The sequence below is a fragment of the Hetaerina americana genome, unplaced genomic scaffold, assembly GCF_022747635.1.
Source record: "Hetaerina americana unplaced genomic scaffold, ioHetAmer1.1.p SCAF_37, whole genome shotgun sequence".
NCBI classification, from domain to species: domain Eukaryota; kingdom Metazoa; phylum Arthropoda; class Insecta; order Odonata; family Calopterygidae; genus Hetaerina; species Hetaerina americana.
In genome coordinates this window covers 2934952-2957184 of record NW_027286952.1, presented here as the reverse complement: position 1 = coordinate 2957184, position 22233 = coordinate 2934952, and the positions used below count along the sequence as shown (strand labels likewise).

At 38.4% G+C, this 22233-nt stretch overlaps 1 protein-coding gene across 2 annotated transcripts in view; it reads right to left on the bottom strand.

Annotated features, from left to right (window-relative positions):
* Positions 1-246: 246 nt before the first annotated feature.
* The window catches only part of Nrx-IV (neurexin-4), a 62653-nt gene continuing 40666 nt past the window's right edge, over positions 247-22233 (bottom strand). For both annotated transcript variants that reach the window (XM_071589408.1, XM_071589409.1), the window contains exons 19-26: positions 21984-22084; positions 16772-16876; positions 16429-16560; positions 13276-13455; positions 11952-12085; positions 9662-9872; positions 5244-5381; positions 247-3106 (exon numbers count right to left, since the gene is read on the bottom strand). In XM_071589408.1, the coding sequence (XP_071445509.1) occupies positions 2916-3106; positions 5244-5381; positions 9662-9872; positions 11952-12085; positions 13276-13455; positions 16429-16560; positions 16772-16876; positions 21984-22084 (1192 nt within the window). In that variant the 3' untranslated portion in view covers positions 247-2915. The remainder of the gene's footprint in view (positions 3107-5243; positions 5382-9661; positions 9873-11951; positions 12086-13275; positions 13456-16428; positions 16561-16771; positions 16877-21983; positions 22085-22233) is intronic.

The following is a 22233-nucleotide window of genomic DNA, read 5'->3' as shown; positions in this document are numbered from 1 at the left end:
TTTTTTTGTGGAATCCCGATGTTGTTATTTCTCCCAATTTATATTGTCTTCAGCATTGGGCATACCACGCAAATGTATATTATTCTGGCGAGAAAGACATTTTCAAAAAGGGTGCCTGAATTTTCACAATTTAAGATGAAAACAAAAAAAAAATCATCGGGAAGGTATTATAATTATGTTCACACTCGAGTGAAGAAGATGATCCTATAGAAGATTCCAACTTCAAAATACAAATAACAAAATGGATAATTTTAAACAATTTAATTATTCCATGAGGTGCAAAAATATGCCGTCCAAATTTTATAAATGACTCAGCTACAAGTAAAATACTGCTATTGGAAAAAGTACGGAGTATTTGAGGTTATAAACTATTGAATGATATCAAACATTGATACAAAAGGAAGTCACATAAATTTCTATAGTAAAAACATTCATCATAAAACAAACAAAAGCAGATACAGAGACCAAAACATCCTCTCTCCATCTGTAAAAGCTTACAAGAAGGTAAAAAAAAAAATACAACATGATGTTTAAAAAAAGCAATAAAACTATTGGAATGTTTACATTTAAGTTAGAGAAGTTAAAAAAAAAATATATAACAAAAACAGCAAAAAAGTAAAAAACTGCCATATTAGAATATAAATACTAAGGTTCACATCTGATAGAAAAAGCTAATTACACCAGTTACATTCAGAAGCCTATTTTACAGTTAATACACCCACACTGAGTTGGCATGAAAAAACTTTCCCTCATGAGTTTACACGTCACAACACAAGATGGCCCATGCACACACACCAATCAAGAGTGAAAAAGCCACAGTGGTGGTCAAAGCGAGATGCAATCATCATCCTCCTCTCATCTCCCTTTTTCAAACACTTTCGGGGCTGACAGTGAGGTACCAAGTTAAAAGAGGTGATCAAATGAGTTGCCTGCATTAAATGCTCCATCATTCCACAATTACCTGAGGAGCAGAATTTGAATGTGCAGGCCCGTGTTTGTGTCTTGTGTTTGCTCATGCACGTGCGTTCCCAGCCATGGAACATTCCACGGCGACGCATCCCACAAACATGCAGCTGGAAATGACTTATTACACGGACTTTTAGACAGCAACCAAGTCTCATGCTGAAAAAATCTTCCATTTACTGCCAAGCTTTCTTCCTTAGATATATTGCCGTTACTGTAACCGTCACTTTCATTATATTAATATCAACAAGTGGCTGATGAGTGACCCAGAATTAAAACCACAATGATCAAACAGCAGGAGACATGTCCCAACTCTTAACCTCTTCACTGTACACATATTGCCAGCCGGTCTCACTTCTTCGAGTACTGTGTTGCAAATATTACTGAATCGCGTCCATGAGGCATCATCCATCAAGTCTCCATTCCATGGTGATCTATTTCTGCCTAGTGCACAACGACATTGAATGGCAACCGACAACTCTCACCATGGCACCGAGCAATTAATGAATCAAGGGTTGATCATTCCTGTACAATTTTTCATTACTTTTCCATAATACCTCCTCATTTAGAAAACCTAATTCCTGGCCTTCTCTAGCTTTGTGTGCTTAGGAGTCTAGGGATAGAAGAAGCTGTCCCCTGAGTAGATTGCTGATATAGCAACTGATCTTCTACAGATTCTTATTTACACCAAGATTAAGAGTTGCTCTCCACTCCCCTATAATATGTCTCTTACGGTGGCAATCTAAACGTTTACTAAAAAAGGAAGCATACACATTTTTATCCACGTATTTAATCTCACAGCCACTTGATTAAAGACAAATCCTTGGTGGACATAAAACATCAATGGATGGATGGATAAGATAAGATGCACATCCCGGGCTGAAGGCACATATTACTACCAAATAAGATTGTATTATTGAATTATCTCTTTCATGTACTCGCCACAAATTTGTAAAAATTCCCATGTTGTCACGGGGTTCCCATACAATTCCCACCAACCTCACCTTCTTTTTTCGCCCTTTCTAGTCAGTGGCCATCAAGAGGAAACTGTGATATGGCAAACAAGCCAACACAGCTTTCCGCATGGCAACAACTGGGTATCTTTTCACCGCTGCTCATCACATCATCTAGATTTTGTGCCCTGCGTTAATATGTATTGAAATCCACATTTAAAGAGTTGAAAGGCATTTTCAATGCCATTTTGTTGTTTTCGAGTGTCACATTGGACTCTTGCCTTAACTGAATTAGGGCATCATTATCATTGGCTGGAGATATAAGCGTTCAAAATGATCAACAAAAATTCAATACCCAGGAAGCAAAGCTTAGTAAGGAGTGGCAAATTTATTAAGCAAGATATTGGTTGTTGCTTAAAAACAATCTTAATCTGAAATACCTGTTCTAAGAAAAGATTTGGGTGGCTTCATGTGTACGAACCATTGGGTAATGAAATATTTCTCACCAGCTTTCATATTTACCCAGCATGATTACTATTACATATGAATAGAAATGAAGTTTCCCCCTTACATGTGCACTATCACTGGCAATTATAATTAAAAAAAAACTTAAAATCACAACAATAAAGTCGGCTCGGAAAATGACAAATTATCCACATCAAACTGAGTCACATGATCACAAAACATTTCTACATTTCTTGCAGTTAACTATAAAGTTGAAATACTCGTGTATATGAATACTTATGGAAATTCACATTTCATTCATTTTCGCTGACAAAAATATACTTTCCATACAATTATATGCAAGATGAATGTGCAAATATACTATTGAAGTCTAAAAATATAGCAACAAAATGGAATATTGAGTATTTATACTTAAAAATTACATAATATGGCATCCACACTGTCCACTGACTTTGGCCATGTCAGACATGAATTTCCTTCCTCACAGTCCACACATTTTGGTGTTTGAGAGAATTCTACACAGTAGAACAGTCATCAGATGAACCACTCCTTCCTCCTCTGAACTTGGTGGCCCGTAGCGGCACGTACCACAGCTGAATCTGGGTCTGGGGCACCGTCCGCTCCTTTGTCCTCTTGTGTGAGATACTCACCCTTGTGGCGTGCCAAATAACGCCCTATCAAAACTGCCATTATCACTAGCGCTAGGAAAATTATAGCTAGGACACCTGGAACATGGAGACGAGAGGTGAGGGTAAGTGATGCACACTTGTACTGGTGACAGCAGCCCTAAAAATTGGCATGTCTAGTACTACTATTCCACAATGAGAAATGCAAAACAATTATTCAATTAGATAATTTGACCGAGTTATTGTTAAACATGATGGAATTACAAATGATTTTAGCAAACTCTGGAATAGAGTTTAGAATGTTAATTGCTTTTGCTCACAGCATGCTCTGGTCGTTGAGCGAGGGAATTGAGTTACCGTTCCAAAATGTTAAGCAAAAAAAGGAGGAACACAAAGAACTGTACGAGATCCCGCGACCGTAGCTTTTAAAAAAATCATAACTTTGAAAAAAATGAGGAGTAAATGTTATTTCTAATGACCCTAAGAAATAAATTAGTCAACCCTGCAGACAATAATGACATTACTTCAAAGCATTTTAGGTCAAAGAGACAGAAAAAAGAAGCAATTGTACAAGTTCAAAGAAGTGCAGTGTTCTTGGAGCACCTTTACGTACTTTCATACTGGCGTAAGAATTTAGCAAAGTTTAAACGTGCTAATTTGGTCACGGAAGGCATTCAGTGGAACTTCAAAAGGAAGATTTGAGAACTTTGAAAATCATATTCATGACTTCTAAAACAAAGCAAAATGTTTACTTTCAATTGAGAAGACGTAATGATAAAGCTTTGGGAGGGACTAGTGAGTTAAATATTCCATGCAGTGACACTAAAGCAAGCATTACCAAAGTAATAATAATAAAGCAATATCAAATCAAGCAGCAAGCTGGTAAATATGAGCAATGTGAAGAAATTGCCTTCCACTTCAATGCCATAATTCTCTAGCTTAATGCCTTTCCAGTGATTGCGCTGAAAAGTTAATCGCTCCCAATGGTATGTCCTATACTTCCATAAAAAGACAAGCTTCCTGTTACAGCAGATGACCCATTCACAACTCCCTCCACTGGCTTCCATTTATTTCACTTTAATGGGACATTTTTAAGAATGGCATACTAGGAAATCCACTCAGAACACGGCATTTGTGAACAATGGCCTCTGCCACGCTCCACACTTGGTCAGGACCCACAAATAGCAGACGTTCCTCATTATCCAAGTTTCACTTCCCTTCCCGTGAAACATCTTGCAAGATGTGCAGCAATTGGTGTGAGAATTGGCATTGCTGGCAACTGATTGGTTCCAGTAGGTGTTATGCCTCGTGCTAAGCTTCAAGTGACAGGGTATGAGATGCACAATTGATGCAAATGCACTCTTTGCGATTTTCTCAAAGATAAATTGGCCGGTAATATAAGCTACTTTACCGTTCGCTCTGAAGTGAAATCACACATTGAAGATTTTACTTTGATCCTGAGTGGCAATGAAATCATGGATTGCATTACACATGACCTGGAGAAGTCTCTCAGGCAAGCCATGAACTAAGCAGGCCCACTTTTACGAGGAGGGCCCTTAAGAGGTAGTGGGCACCACCACCACTCTCTTCCTTTGACTTTCCCCTGAAATAGCCTCAGAATGAAAGCAGTCCGCTGTCACAACAGAAGGCAGACAATGCCACTGCCTCACCCAGCCAGTAGATGTCCTTTTCACTCCTCTCACACCCCATCATGCATATTTTCTAGTTGCTCATCTTGAAGCCATGGCCTCTTCTAGTCAAGTTCTTCCAACAAAAAATCATATGCTTCTGACAACAATTAAGGTCTACTTGCCAATGAACCAAGATCAGCTTCCGTGTCCACTGATGATACCATTCTCCAATACTTTCAGATAATAGGCCTGAAAAAATATAGATATTGACCCTACCTGGCAGCATGTTGACATCATGTATGCATTGGCGATACAAGGCACTCCATAGTCTAAATCTCGCCCCTAAATAAAGACGACTATCTTTCTATCAATCACCATCCTGGCAAGCCACTCGGCACAAGTGACCTGCCTCCAACCTACCTGAGAGTCAATGGGTAGCGGTAAGAGGGTGGCGCCTGGCGTTTCACCTCCTCCAGGTCACAGAACATGTTACCTACCTCCCGACTAGCCTTGCATGAGCATGCCTTCAGTGCAACTAGAAACGTGGCCCGAACTGAGAGCGGAGACACATGACCAAAGGAGGAGAGGGGGGGGGGGTCACTCACCTCCAAGGATAGCGGAGTCTGTCCGCCGGTATATTTGCCGCAGTCTGTCTTCGTCCACCTCAGGGGGTGGCCTTGTCTCGATTATCTCAGGGGGGTGGGTGACAGGCTCCACACCACAGAAGTCTTCGTTCAATGGTGCTGAGGGAAATGAGACAAACACACACGTGAGAGAGTGAGCTAGCACAAAAAAACCATGTTACAACAATATGACGGACAAGGTGAAAATTCCTAGGAAAGAAAAATAGAAGTACTTTTAAATTACCTAATTTGATGTTGGTTTGATGAGTCTACAAAAGTTTTTTTTTAAACCATTACTACTCTTCAGTACAGTCCCCTTTTTAGGTTTACTATTTTGTCCAGTAATGCTCCAGTTTGTTAACCCCTTCCAAATAATGCAACTCATCCAACTCTGCATTTTGTTTCTCCAATCATTTAATCATTTTGTTTGAATGAGATCTTCTTCCTGCCATTTCTTAGCAATGAAGAACAAATGGTAGCCTGAGGGAATCTGAAGAATACGGGGGAATGAGTTGGAATCAATGTTTCAGCCAAGACTACAGAGGAGTGAGCAGATCTTTATTGTGGGCCAAGCGTGGATGTTTTCTTGTAGCTAGGTTTTCACATAGTCGAGTCATGATAATTAGGTCCATGCACCCAAAATAGCTTGGTCCTTTTCCAAGCAATCACTGAAGATTACTCCAAGTGAATCCCAAACTACTGTTGCCATACGCTTCCCACCTGAAGGAATGGCCGCCATCTCCTTTGGTGCATACTTTAGAGCTGGCAACCCATTGCTTGGACTGTTCATTCACTTCAGACATGCAGTGGTGTTTCTATGCTTCATCCAAAGTGCCAAAACAACGACTTAAGTCCTTAGGTTTACTTACGCCCTTAGGCCCAAACCAGCCTCCACATCAACCATACCATTGCATTTATTCTCCACTGAGAACAAACACAGCATTCACCTCGCCGAGTTTTCTTTCACACCCAATTTTTTGTGCAAAATTGAAAATGCTATATCTTGTGACATACCTGTAGCCTCAACCATTTCATAGCCTTTGATTTGTCAATCACTTCGAATAATATTGTGGATTTTGTCAATCATTTCACAGGAAGTCACTCCCACTGGACTTCCCAAACAATGTCTATCATATGATATGTGGATGCATGGCCTCATTTTAATCCATTTACCCATTTGCTAACAGTCCCACACACAGGAGCAGATGTGCTAAAAACTTCCTCCACCTTGGCTTCAATCTCTTTCGGTGATAAACCTTTTAAATAGAAGCTTTTAATCGCAACACAAACTCATTTTCTTTCCATTATTCTAAATTAAAATAATGTTTTTGCATCGATGGACTGTGAAAATGAAACCATGCGATGGTTATAGCCAAAACTCAAATAGCAGTCTAGTGAGAGATGAGGCTCACTGAAAGCAAACCTTTTCCAACACTACAAGTGCTATCTCTTGGATTTTATATGGACTCATTGATGGACCCATGTATATATTAAATGTGACATATATATGTAAATATATATTATTAGGTAATCTACCGGTTAAGATAGGTTTTTGGATGGATATAATTACTAATTAAATAATTTGTGACCCCTAGCAAAACACAACATCCTACTTTACATCAGGTCCCTCTTCATCACTGAGTACTTTCTTCCTCCCTTCATCCCATCCAACATCCCTATCCTGTTCCTTCCCTTTCCTCGTTTGTCTGACATTCTCCCCTCAATTACAGTCTTCAACATCCCGCTGCCGGTCAATACCCCCTTCAGCCACTTTTCCTGCCTCCATAGGATTGCTCTCAACAAACCCCTCTCTTCGCCCACCATACCAAGTACTTCCTCGTTTGTTTTCTTCTCTGTCCATTTCACCTTCTCCATTCTTCTCCACACCCACATTTCAAAAGCCTCCAGTCTATGTCTATCCTCCTGCTTCAATCACCACGTTTCCGCACCGTGTATAGCCACGCTTCATATCAAAGTTTTTACGAGTCTTTTCTTAACATCCTTACTCAACGTCCCCATCATCAACTCCCTCCCCCTCGTGAAAGCCTCTTTGCCTAGCGCAATTCTTCTCCTTACGTCCCTACTACTTTGACCGTGTTGGTCCAAAACATTTCTGACATAGGTAAACTGTGCTACCTGCTCTAGTTTTTGCCCTCCAATTTTAATGTTTAGCTTAGCCATTTTTTTCTAGAAAATCGCATAACCTTTGTTTTATTAATATTGATTCTCATCCCATACCTATCACACTGAATTTCCAATACACTCAGCAATGCTTGCAACCCCTTGGCTGACTGACAAACTAAAGATTGGTCATCAGCGAACCTAACTGATTTTACGAATCCCCCGCCCACCTTCATTCCTACCTCCAGATCTTCCCATGCCTCTTTAATCATTTCCTCTGCATGCAGGTTAAACAGCAACGGTGATAATGGGCAACCCATTCTTACACCTCTTCCTAACACTGCCCAACCGGACTCCCCGTTCCCCACTCGCACCTGAGCAGTCTGAGACATGCACATGTTGCGGATTAGCCTCCTTTCCCTCCAATCTATTCCTATTTTCTGCAGAATACTCATTAGTTTTTTCCAGTGCACTCTATCAAAAGCTTTTTCGAAATCTACAAAACAGGCAAATACATCCTGGTTGTGTTTTATATTCTTCTCGATTAATAATCTCATTACTGCAATGGCATCACAGGTACCTCTCCCCTTCCTAAACCCCAACTGATCATCCCCTAAGTAATCATTTGCCCTACTCTCTATCCTTTTGTTTATAATCCTGAGAACAACTTCAGCTGCATGATATCAACCTTATTGTCCTGTAGTCGTCACATAATGTAGCCTTTACCTTTTTCGGAATAGGAACTACAACTGATCTCACAAAGTCTTCCGACCAGATTCCTTCCTCATAAATACTACGAATCAGCCCATATAGCCTCTTCCTCCCACATTTTCCTAAACATTTCAATAGTTCCGCGGGAATATTATCCACCCCCACGGCCTTATTACAGTTCTCCTATACTTTCCTTCCACCATATATATATATGTGTATATATATATATATGTATATATGTGTATATATATATGTATATATATGGAAAGGAAAGTGCAGTAAAGGAAAGGACAGTGGTTTAGAATTCATACAACATCATACAGGAAAGGAACAGTGCGTTTCGTGGCACGCATAACCAGAAGAAAGAGATGAGCCACATTGGCCAAATACACATTCAAACACGAAATCCCGCCAAACGGCGAATAAATACTCATATATACAGTGTATGATGTTGTATGAATTCTAAACCACTGTCCTTTCCTCTTGTGTATTGTCTATTTCTCCTTTGGTGGGTGAAACAGTCCCCTGACGCCATCTCTTGGCTAAAGAATCGGGGCGCTTGGCGACATTTTAGACCCACGGATCTCAGGGTAAATTACGTTTCCTCGATAGCTCAAGTGGTTAAGAGCATCCGCCCGGCAAGTGGAAAGATCTGAGGTTCGAGTCCCGGTCAAGGAAATATTTTTACTCTTGTGATCCGTTCGATTCCGCCTTCCCCACCTTTATTGTGTTCATCCTTTATATGTGTTCCTACATTCAAACATGAAATCCCGCCAAACGGCGAATAAATACTCATATATACAGAAACAGATATAAGGAAAAGGGATAGGAACAAACATAAAGGACGAACACAATATAGGTGGGGAAGGCGGAATCGAACGGATCACAAGAGTAAAAATATATATATATATATATATATATATATATATATATATATATATATATATATATATATATATATATATATATTCTCTCCACTACCAATTGCGCAGTTTAATTTCTATGTTATAACATTTAATATATATATACATATATTAAATGTGATAACATAGAAATTAAACCGTGCGACTGGAAGAGGATATCCAGCCTGGCCTTCTGCCATTATTACTCTATATTAGCACTTATACACCAATGGATTTCAAAAAGATTTAGTCATTTAAATATTTAAACGAAATAGTCCACTAAACTATAGTCCTTAATAAATTACTAGCAACATCAAAAAGGAATAATCTATTCCACAATGTAATTGTATTTATTTCTACATAATAACATATTTTTTAAAAATAAGCACTGTACCAATTTGATTAAATTTAATAACTAAATATCAACGATTATTTCTTAAAATCATTTTTTAGGCATATTTTGGGATTCGAGCATTATATTGACAACAAATTCTGAAAGATAAGTTACCAAAAAATAATGACATATATCACCCCATTTACATAATAACAAGATTCTACAAAAAAGGAAATACTTTTGGAATTCCATCATCAGTTAATCTGAAATAGCACTGGCCGAACAAACGCATCACTGGCATAATAAAAGGAACTAACAGAAGATAAACTTACTGCCTAGGGTGCTGATGTACGATGGGCCGTCCTCTTGAAAGAGCAGCTTAAGAGGGTAGATGTCATCAAATTCCACTCGGGAGATGCAGCCAATGAAGCCTTCTGTCATTGATTCATTCTTTCCTATGTACATGTACTGAATGTTGTTGAACTGCGCATCTGCAGAGGCTTTTATGTTGAATGATGTAACGTAAGGCTCATAGTTATCAACCTATGACGAGGAATTCATCAATTCAATAGCTTTGCTCCATAAAAAATACAATCAACAGAGTCCAACAAAAACATTTTCAAAACCTAAAACCACCAAAATGGAAAAATTTCACCATGGAGAGTTGAAAAGGTGCTCACAAATGTGAGGAGGCTCGGAGTGAGAAAATCAACTTAGATATGAGCACGCAGTTTCCAATTCAGATCCAGTGACCATCAGCATAGGCATAGAGAGGGTATGGCACTTAAATCCGGACAAGCACGCGTTTTCTCAAATGAGATTTCTTCGCCGGGTTAGCGAAATCTTCCCCAGACTTCTCCAACGCATTATCACACTTAGCCACAATATCTTACAATATAGTTGATCTGGGGTACCCGAAGAAGAATCAAACTATTTCGAAATATAACGCCCAGTGCGAGCACTTTCGATAATAGCGGCTCTTCGTTTGTATTCCGCACTTGTACGTATACATGTCGGCCATTTTGAGGTTATGACTGTTTACTAGATGCCTGTAGTTTTCAAGAATGCAAATCGCAACCACCTCCAGTGGAACTACGATATGGCGGGAAGTTAAAATTGAAATTTGTCCAGATTTAAGCGCCGCATCCTGTACATAACCAGCAATGGAGATAACTGCAGTCACACACACTCAAGTCAAACAACTAACTGTGTAATCATTCAAACCAAGTCACATTCTCACACAATGCCAGACATTGCCTCAAAACCCACCCTGACCACTAACTCGCCCACAACCTATGCTCCTGGAGGATCATAAAATAAGCAGGCCGTTAAATAATATCCTTCTCCAAGGAGACTAAATCGCACTGGCCGAGTGGAGAGGGAGCGAGGCATGCAAACATTGATCCGTGTCAGGCAGGGGGGGGAGGGGGGAGGAGTGACCACCTGGGGCTGCTGCAAATGTGGTGGGGTGGGACCTTGCTTGCATCGAGCAATGCAAATGGGAATCGCACAACACAGCATATTTTGCCATCTGTAGCCCTTCAACAATTTGAGTGATAAAAACAGTTTCTCCCTAAATTTACATTTATGAAAAAATACATTTTGAAAACAATATAAAATACAACGTTCTGCTTTTCATCTATTCTGCATGTAATACAGTGGAACCCCATAATGTGAAGAATACACACAATAACATCTCATGCAGAATTTGAGGCGATTCGTATTGGAGAGGGAGGCTGCTGAAAAATGATTGAAAAATTCAGCCATACTTAAATAGTTTCTTCTGGTGGCAAACATCAAATGGCATATAGTCACCACACTTTGTCAACTAGTACAACGGTGAAGATGTAATACTACGTGCTCTTGATTGGCAAATCTATTAAATGATTCAATTCCAAGATCAGAAGAACATTACTTGTATGATTAGTTGAATTTGCGTATGACCCACATCCATTAGCATATGTTATATTTTCAATTCCACCCACATTTACAATGGAATGTTTAAGTACTACGTTACTTATGCATTAATGGAAAACTTAAGGACAAATTGCTAATATTTCACTATCATTTGTGAAAAGGTTAGAGAAAGCCAATTTGCCAAGATGTTTTTCACAAGAGATGTTTTGCATCTAGGAGTAATATACATTTGAAACTCCTCGGAGATTTTAAGGGATGCAGCTACAGTTGGCTTCCACACAGCACTTTCCAAGAACCATTTCTCCTCATCAAAATTATTATTTGGCTCTACTTGCAAGGAGGGCAACCATTAATGCAGCCTTCCAGGTAATGCTTTTGGTATAGCATGATAAGCAGCACATAACACATCATATTATATGCTACTATTTAAAAGATTTCAGGGATATACAATAGAAGAGAGTAATTCAATTATCTATAAATGATCAATTTTCTTTTAAGAAATCAAGTTTAGTTACTTGTGAAATTTTCTCCAGTTCTTTTTCAAAATTCGACACCAGGAGTATTGAGGTACTGTGGCAGCAAGCATTTCATCCAAAGTTATTACGTTGTGAATCACATCAAAGTTACAATTAAACGTGGTGATCTTCCCCATTAAATATATCAAATTATAAGACAATGCAACAACAGAGTAGGGTTGCAGCTCACCTTAATTATGAGTTTGGATCCAGAATCTTCTCGGCTAATTCGAACATCGTGGTACTGTCCCAATCCAAAGTTCTGCTTGGGGAATATTACCTCCTGCCGTTCATAACCAAAGTCAAAAATAACACGCAAGTGACCTGGAAGGAATGATGATGAAATTCAACCAACTTACTTTCTTACATTCTGGCACCTATTTCCCTTCTTTTACACTCGTGGTTGTGTAAGTATATCATGCAAGTTTGGTTGCAAATTGATTGATCAAAACCTAGCAAGCAAAACCCACCTGTCTGAATCATCATTCAATTAACAAAACTCACAGATTAGATACCTGGTTTTTCCTGCATTTGTTCAAAGAAATTCCAGAATCCAACAAGGCCCGGAAAGGTCAAGGAGTATCTCATCTCCCCCCACGTCCCTTCGTGGCGGCTTTACCCTTAACTTACATCTGTCTTCCTGACCATGCAAGATTTGTTTGAGAGTCAGTGAGACTGATGACTCTAGTTACCACAAAATTTAAATCAGGGAAGTGGTACAATTTGAGATACAATGTCTATCATCATCCATTATTTAAAATTGAGATTTATAAAATACTAATCCCAGTCTAGGAAAAATATCACGATGAAACTATAGGTAAACTTGTATTATACAACACCCTTGTTAACTTACATAAAATCAGTAACCTCATTCCGTAAATTTCTCTTGGTCGATTATATTTATTTTCTAATATCCCTTTGACTATTTATCAGGGGCCATCGGACATTTATGGATTCTGTCAATGCATTCCACCCATTAAAATTGAGCAAAAAAAAATGAGAAAAGCAGAGATTTCACAAGGTGAGCATAAGATTCATTTAAATGCCCCCATCAATCCTGTTCGCCAAACATTATGTATGCACTAATCCATCAAGCACGTGATTATGGTTCCCTCTTTGAGCTGTTTTGCTACAGGGCAATAACCATATTAAATTTCAGTCGATAAGATATTTATATAAAGATTGCCAGGCTGATAACATGGTCCCTGCAAAATGCCACTCTTTCCCTTTGAAAATGATGCAATCAGACTTACTGGACACTGAACAATGCCTTGCCATTGATCAATCCCCTTCCCTTGAATGATCCCAAACCTGATCACAAACTGCCAAAGACAGCTATCATTTATCAACGCTATAATACACTTCAGTTGATCCAATCCCAATAATGCAAGTTCAATTTGTAAAAAATACAAAAGAATCAAAATAATTACCTCATTATTTATAATATATCCTGATTCCATTTTACTAGAACTTTTACTACCTGTCAAGAGAAAATTAGGAAGCACAACACTCACCACTATTGGAGATCATTATGATCATATATTCGCCTGAAATAGCTGAAAACATCCCAAGAAGAAACCCTTTCGGGTTGGTAGTCGTGAATCCAACTCTTATTTTCTCCGAAATGGTGGACCTGTAACTGCCAACAAATTGGTACCTCACCAGAGAGCTTGGGCGCATGTTCACACCAATTTCTGCAAATTGAAAAAGAAGCGAAAGAAACAAAAAGTTAGAAGGTCAAATTGAGTGCAACAACAAAATCAAAAGAACCAGGTATTTAGTTCTACGTCCTGACCAAAAGAGAACATACATGGTCCATTATGAAAGTAATGCACCTGATTTTATTGTGACGCAACTATCCATGGCAGCACAGTAAAACCGGCAGGGAGATTTTGGGGGGGGGGGGTCAGCCCCTCCAATGCAGCTGATTACCAGTTTGCTCCGAGCAGTCGGAGCAGAAAGGAAAGCATTGGGAGATTTTGGGAAAACATTCAAAAGCATGTAACAACTTTCCTGAGAGAGACATTCCCGTCAAGAGGAGTGCCTTCTTAGACGTGGCAGACACTTCTCCAAAAGTGTATTGATGCAGGGGGAGAGTATTTTGAAGAATTTTAGCATTTGTCCAAGTACGATCCATAAATCTATTTTTCCCAGAGAACGCAAATTACTTTCACAGTAGACCCTGTAGTCAAACTCTGCCATAAATTTTTAGGATTGCCATGTTTCAGAACAGTAATAGTACATTTAGGGGAGGCAATCGACATCCGAGGTCATTTGTGCCAATAGGGATGGATGAGAATGGAAAAAGGGGGGAGAGAAACCCGGCGTCGGCACTAGCCAGCTCTTAACGCAAGGTGCTGAGGGGTCTGCAGCTTAACCTCCCATCCGCCGGACGTCCTGCTCACTCAAAGTGCCCTTCACAAAGCATCTCAAGCGGGGATAGAGATACCACTGAAAATTATATTTGCCCTCTCCAGGATTCAAACCCAGCCCCGCTGGGTGGAAAGTCAGTAGCTACCACAACAATCTGATTCCCTCTTTCAAAACAGCATCAACAAGATGAACACCATTGTGTCAGCGAAAACAGATTGGGGCTAAGTCCCATCCTAAATCCACAACCACACACACTTCCATGTGATGCAACCGCAAAATAACAGATCATCACCAACCAGGTCAAATTCAAAACCACACTGTGGTTCTGTCATCCCACGATGATTCGCAACTCAGCACTGGCAAGCTCATTAATGAAGTCTTTCTGTTCTGGCCATGCTTTTCCCCCAAGCCTTTCCTTTGTAGTCTAGAGTGAAAACTCACATATGCCTAGACTTCCATATATTCCCATGATGGCAATGGCTTTATGCTTTTTTTTATATGGATAGTAAACTCTCGTTTATCCACATATGCACTGTGAATTATACATGCTATTATTCCCTCTCTTTGCAGTATCACAATATTTGGACGTAAAATGACAATCGTAAAACAATTAAATGCTTAGAAACTTTGTTTCTATGCATTCTATGTTTCTATGCGTTCTTATGTTTTCAAAAATTATTATTTTGAAATATCTGGGCTTTCTTAAATGTTTATCATTTCACAAAATCAAAAGTTGTCCGTAATATTTAATGTTTTAATACAAACATTTTTTGTATTCTCCGTACTTTCCCCATTATCGTTTCCCTCGCACTCACCAGCCCTGGGAACTCCGTACCCTCCTTTAAGGAGAGAGCAAACAGATTTATGCACCATGAAACAAATAAGTCTTCAACTACTGGCACTGCATTTTTGTAATCTGCACGTCATGCGAGGAATATGAATCCTAATTACGAATCCTTTAATGTAACTTGTCCTTGCCAGTCATTTTTATTTTACCTGGCTACATTATTGGTTTAGCTTCCCGAGGAAAACGCGTTCCGATATTCACTTGATCAGATAGTTCTGAGTTCTTGTAATTTTATTATTCCACTCTCATGAAATGCCTGTAAAACAGAAAAAATGTAATTTCCAAAGCTAATAAACTGGAATTGTAACACGGAATGAAAAATAAATTTGTTTACACCACAACCATATTTTCCATGCCATTTTGTTGTCCGTGCTTCATCATGCAACAATTAGCACATGGATAATATCAAGAGTTTACTGCAATTCTAATGCGACCTCAAAACATACGTCATTTACCAGACGGTAGATCGTAGCTTGTACACTCCACACGCAGCAAGTGCACAAAGAGTTTTAAGTGATTGCATACGATGTATTTCTTCATTTGATGTCAGAGCATTACATCACGGGCATTGCCAATAAAATATATTTACCGAGTATTGCAACGGTTGAGATTTTTGTTTTTAAAATCAACTTTTGAAGTAATTGTGTTGATAAACTGCATTATCAACCATTTCCAACACTTGATGAGCAACTTCTAGCCAACGATAATCAATGTTTATGATATCAAACTACCAAAGAAAGAAACTGGAGGATTTACTGCTAAATATTATCATTCTTAAAAAATGAAAATTCATGCTACAGAAATGGACTCAAAGAAAATGAAAATAAATGAAAACACAAGAAGTTTCTCCTTTATTGGCCTTGAACCAATTACGCAAAATGTTCAGAGACATGCCTCGGCTACCCTGTGGGTCACAATTAACTAATGACTGATCACACAGCCATCAGCAGAAATAACAAGGCGCTGATGCACAGGTTATTTTCTTCATCTGCGCCAAACACTCGTCAAAGGGAGATTCTGCACCTTTTTCCACAAATGTCAAAACTTTAGTTAGCATATTTAAACTTGAACTGCTTCAACAAAAAGATGGGATCCGCAAGAAAATAAGGAGCCCCTCTGTTGCTATGAAATGTATCTATCAATTATACTCAGGAAGTGTACCATTCCACAAAATACATACGTTAGTGTACTGTTTTCACATCCCTAAAAAAAAAATTCCTCATTATAAAGCCATCGCTTACATCCTGAACACTTAAATTTGCTTGTGACATTAAGCAAAACACCTTTCACTAATGTCATGATTAGAAATATTTAACACTAAAATAAGATGTTCAATTTGCTTTTAGGATGAATCCATTGGGTCTTTTTTATAATTTTCAATGGAAACAAAGAAATGAAAAACTATATTTAGGAGAATGTATAAACCTGGTGCCCTTCAAGCTCTTACCATCAGCACAAATGGGTCCCTTGAAGGCCGTCCAACGGCAATCGCAAGTATATCCATCGTAGCGCTCATAGCAAGTGCCATTATTCAGGCACGGGCTGCTCTCACATTTCCCCACACAGCCACTGCTCACACCTGTGCACCAAAACAGTCTCCACACATTAGCAAGCCAGAGGAAGAAGCACAAAGAGATTAAATGACAACAAAAGAGATGAATTAGGAAAAGCAGGTACACTCATATGTACCTTGTATTCAATCACATACGAGTTTGTAAGCAACATATCAGCAAGACCAATATAACATCATGACTATGCAATTAAGGAATGAAGTAAGTTTTCAAACATACCATACAAGCCACGCGTTGCATAGCTCTTGAGATCTGCAAGCTGCCCATTAAGAAGCAGAGCCCGAATACAGCCCACATAGCCATCACGATACTCAACAGAAGCCCCTTAAAGAAATAATCACAATAAGACCCAGCGAGTAATATGGATGCTCATTGCAATAAATTATATAACACAGACCACTTAAGTGTACTGAAACAATTCAGAGCCAAAAAATAATAATAATACATTTATTTGTCTGGAGATTTGTTGCATATTCATACATACACAAATATCGACACATCAGATACAAATTTCACAATTTTAAAATATATATTTATTATATATATATATATATATATATATATATATATATTATATATATATATATATATATTTTATATATATATATTTATTATTATATAATATATATGTATGTATATGTATATATATAACAATTGTACGGAAAAACTCACACGAGCGGCACAATAATGGGCTGACACAATATAACACAAATAGAAAAGAATAGAAACATTTAAAAGAACACTCATACGGTAAATTGTTCGAGCTTTCGGCCCCCTCAGAGGCCTCCTTCAAACGAGACTGAAAATATGCTGTGTGTATATATATACATATATAAAAATATATACATTTTATATATATATAAAATGTATATATATATATATATATATATATATATATATATATATATATATATATATATATATATATATATATATATATATATAAATGTATGTATATATATATAAAAAATGTATGTATATATATATATATATATATATACACTAGTATAATTACATATTAATTGGTTCGGCCAGAATTGATGGGTTGCAACAATTCCAGGTATTCATTTACAGAATAGAACATATTATTTTTTAAAAGGTTAAACAGCGCCTTCTTGAAAACGGGTACTTTTGTTTCATATTTGATTTCATGGGGAAGTTTATTGAATAACCTTAAGCCCTTTGGGCCCATGGGCAGTATTGAGTGTCCTGACAAATGGTTGGTGCAGGTCATTGCAGGTCCTTGTATACTGACTATGGTAATTGTGGTTGCACTTATACTGAGAAATATTACCCTTTGCATGCAAGATGACATTAAATATATATATGCAAGGTACTGGTCATAAACCAAGTCTTTTGAAGAGAGGTTTACATGGTGCATGGCAAGGAGCATTGCTCATAATACGTATAATCCTCTTTTGGATTTTGAAGATTATGCCCACATGGGGAGAGGAACCCCAGAAGAGGATACTGAAAGTGACATGAGAATTAAATTCACTGTAGTAAATTGATAGAAGGACCTCTAAATTTTCAGAATATCTAATATTTCAAATGAGGAAGTATAGGGAACTTGACTTTCTATGTAATTAGAAAATGTGTTCCTCCCAAGACATGTTTCTATGCAGGATTACTTCCAGGAGACAGAAAGACAAAATGCAGTTTTTCACAGCCCGAAGTTTATTCAAACTCCATTCTACTGCATGCACAAAGATACAGAACACTTTCAATTTCTGATTTCATCAGGAAATGTAATTTCACTGAACAGCCCGAGCCTATTAACATTATCCTGTTGAAATCAATGGAAGGTCTTTGGCTGAAAATCTCTTTTTAAATTGCTCTAAATGATTTCAATCCCTCTGAAAGAAACTGCTGCAGCTATTAAACTATGTATAAAAAATGAACGATTACATGGTTCGAAAACTACATGTAACTGATTGCTGAGGCAATAGAGAGGAGAATATTCCATGTCCCTAACAGCCAATCATAAAAGATGAAATTCCTGCCGAGTGAAAGGCATTCACTTTTTATAATTCCAACCAAATGTTTCACACGTATGGAATGTTTGCTTCCAAAGACAATCACTAGATTTATATAATGCCACCATCAGATTTCCATTGTTTTGCTAAGGAATGGAGGGACAGACTTGAAATCACTGCATGCCAACCTGTGACCAACTTGCACATCATATGCATTGTATGGGGAGGGATTCCTTGTCAGCCACAATGCTATGTATGTTTCACAGGATGTCAGCCACATTGTTATGTATGATCACACATTTTTCCAAACTTGTGATCAAAGATATTTTTAGTGATTTTTGCGCAAAGTTTAATAAAATTTTGTGCACAGTTTTAAAATTGACCGAGAAGAAGAATTCGAAAGAAGAAAGCCATAAGAGAATAAAAATAAAATATAACAGCAGAAATGAAAAGTAAAATCATTGAAAATCCAGAACAAGGTGTTAGCAAGGCTCATCTAGAACGCACGTTAACAATCAGTCGACATCAATGATAGGCTTTTTCTTCAAGAACACATACAAGACTAAGGAGATAGATACTTCAAATAGAGTGATATGAGTATCTATGCAATGGTTATGTATTCTCAATGATGTTGACAGGTTGCATCTCATATGTATAAACAAAAAGCAATTGCTATATGACACAAGTAACGTGGATATAATTGGTGAGAGAGGAAATTGATTTTTGCCAACCTCATCTTTAGATGTCAGGATCATCAATGGATGAACAAGTATTTTAGGGGAGCTGTGCATGATTTGAGAAGTTAACAAGAAAAACCACCATCCACGGCATTATGAGGCATGGTGAAGCGGCAAGCTCCTTGGTCAAAGACAACTGCGAACTTCATCATTGACTTCAGAAAGCTCATAGGTTCAGAGGGTAACCTGCCACAACACGTTTTTAATAATGACGAGACGGTTCTCTTCGGGAAGATGATGCCAAAGCAAACCTATACTCGGGCACATAACAGTAGAAAATGCGTTGCCCGACCACAAGGCAATGAAAGGCCATCTCACGGTGCTATTTTCTGCCAATGCAGGCGGCAATTTGAAAATCAAACCCCTGCTTGTTTACCATTCACAAACTCCACAAGCCTTCAAGACGTATTAAGTCCAAAACAGCAGGCTAAATGTGATGTGGAGGTCACGGGAAACTGTGGCATCGTACCATGAGTACAAGGCATCACCTTAAATTGAATGTGTACCATAAATTTATTTAAGATCATTTAGAGTTACATTTATGAAAAATTTTGAAGCGTCGGCAAAGAAATGTCTCCACACAGCTTCCTAGTAAAAGGGAATTAGGTATGTAGCATAAATATAATGAACTATTTATTTAAATTCTTTTTTGTTTTTACAAGTAGTTTGCATCACCAGTTGCTTCATTCCATTGTAGAACAAAAGATAAACATGATCCACAATCTTAAACAATGCATACACAATTTCCTTTGAATAACATTGTTTATAATGTATTCTTTTTCGCATGGAACACATTATCGGGTTTTAAATTGATTTATGTGCAAAATGTTTTTTGGCTAAACGAGTGTTTCGCTTCACTAGAAAGATCATGGAGCGGTTTATGCTCGCATTTATCTAAAAAATAAGAGGGGGATTTCCATCATATTCTGTCATCTAATAGGGCTCCTCACTCAATGTTGATTAACTCAGTTGAGCCCAAGAGAAATAGAGGTCATTTGTTTGGTTTCCTCTACGCATGCATGGAAGTGGAACAAACAGATCACGAGGCAGGGAAACCCTAAACAATCGCGTCTCTCAACAGAGCATCAACTACCACGGGTGGAGTAGATACATTGGTCCAAATGAACACCAGTTACTTACTCCCCTGCTTGGGAACCTAAGAGGTGGCAGACGGCACTCTTCTCCGGCATTTGTCAACTCATTTTCCTGGACCAATGCTGCCCAGAAAATAATTAGTTGGCAATGACGAAATTTATAAAAGATACAACAGTGCAGTAAGTCAGATGGCAAGTGTTGCAGAAGATGTCACGACCCAGAATCCCAAGAAATACGTACATGGGAGAGCACTGCACAAAATTTCAATGTACCCTTAGGCAAAGTCAATGATGGGGACGGGAGAAGCTGCTAAGGACAGATAAACTGCCAAATTTTCCCAGCATACAAAAAAGAGCTTGCCTGAATGTGGAGCTTAGTTCCACTGACTTTCAGTTATAAGGTTGTTTTCCATGTGAACATACAAGACAGTGGCGATTAACTGAATGAAAAAAAATACCATTCATAAAATGCATGGTAATTATCTTTGGCTGATTAAACACACTAATCATCTACCATAGCTGTCCAGTAAGTAACCTCAGTTTCTGTGTAACTAGTGGAGGGAGCCAGATGGTCCCTGTATTGATGCGCACAGTATGTCAGTATGCCTCGAGCTGCAGTGGCTGGAAGATTGCTTCACTTGTTGTTTGTTTACAATAGCAAGTCAAAATGAACTATTTAATTTAAATTTCCACCAAATGTGAAGTCTGTTCAATTAAAAGGTTTTTACTGATAAAAAAACTACAAAGCTGGTGACATTCATCGGGAAATTTGTGCTCTGCATGGACTAAATGTGATAAGTGACAGAGTTGAGTGCATCAGTATTGTTGTTTGTTAAAGAGTGAATGGACAAATTCCCACGATTGGTAGAATTGCCCCCCCCCCCCCCATTTGTGGTCAACAATGAACTTCACCTGAAAATTGACGAAAAGTTCATATAAATCCACCTTTTATGATATCTGATCTCTTAAGGAAGTTTTCCACAGATTTCTAAGACTGTTGCATGAAAATACGACTGAACATTTTTTGTGCTTGTCTCAACAAGAAACTTCAAGATGCCATCATCGGTTGGTTACAATCTCTCAGGCGGCAGAAGTTTATGCTGAATGAATTAGAAAACTAGTTCAGAGATATGACATAAATGTTTAAATCTGTTAGGAAAACATGTATAAAAATAGTCAAGATATGTTATTTTTAGATGAAAATATATTTTCTCTATGTATTCCAATGTATTTGTTTTAGCATAATGGAGGTTACCTTCTGAACAGCCATCGTACATAGATGCTTATAACTAATTACTTCCTCTTGAGATTGAGAAATCTCCACCACAGTGCCATTGCTCCCACACCAAAAACTCAATTCCAAGAGCTGCCACGGCCAACCCAGCATCTCCCCCGTCCTTCACTTTGGTCCGCTCCACCTCCCCTGCATGCACTCTCCACCCCAAGGCGCCTCTCCGCGCCAACAACCAAGAGTGAGCGACCCCATGAAAACATCCCCCACCGCACAAGCATCAACTTAGCCTTCTCCCTCTTACATTCTCGAGCAAAATAAACATCTCCAATGGAAATTAAAATGGAACAATCTTGAGCAGGGGACACAAGCAAGGGGAGGGAGTGCACTCACCCACAACAAGGTCAGAAGTGAGGTGGAGGGCCCTGACAGGGCCGGGTGGCTCCCTGACCTCCGCCTTCAATGCACCATCAACCACCATCCTTGCCTCTTTCCTGACAAGGAAAAAATATACATCATCATTGAGGGAATAAACAGTTTTCAATTCATGCAGATAATGTATTTGGCACATGTCTGGCACTTGCATGAGATGAACTGCGTAAGTACCCACTTGGTCTTTACTATCGAGACATATGTTTACAAC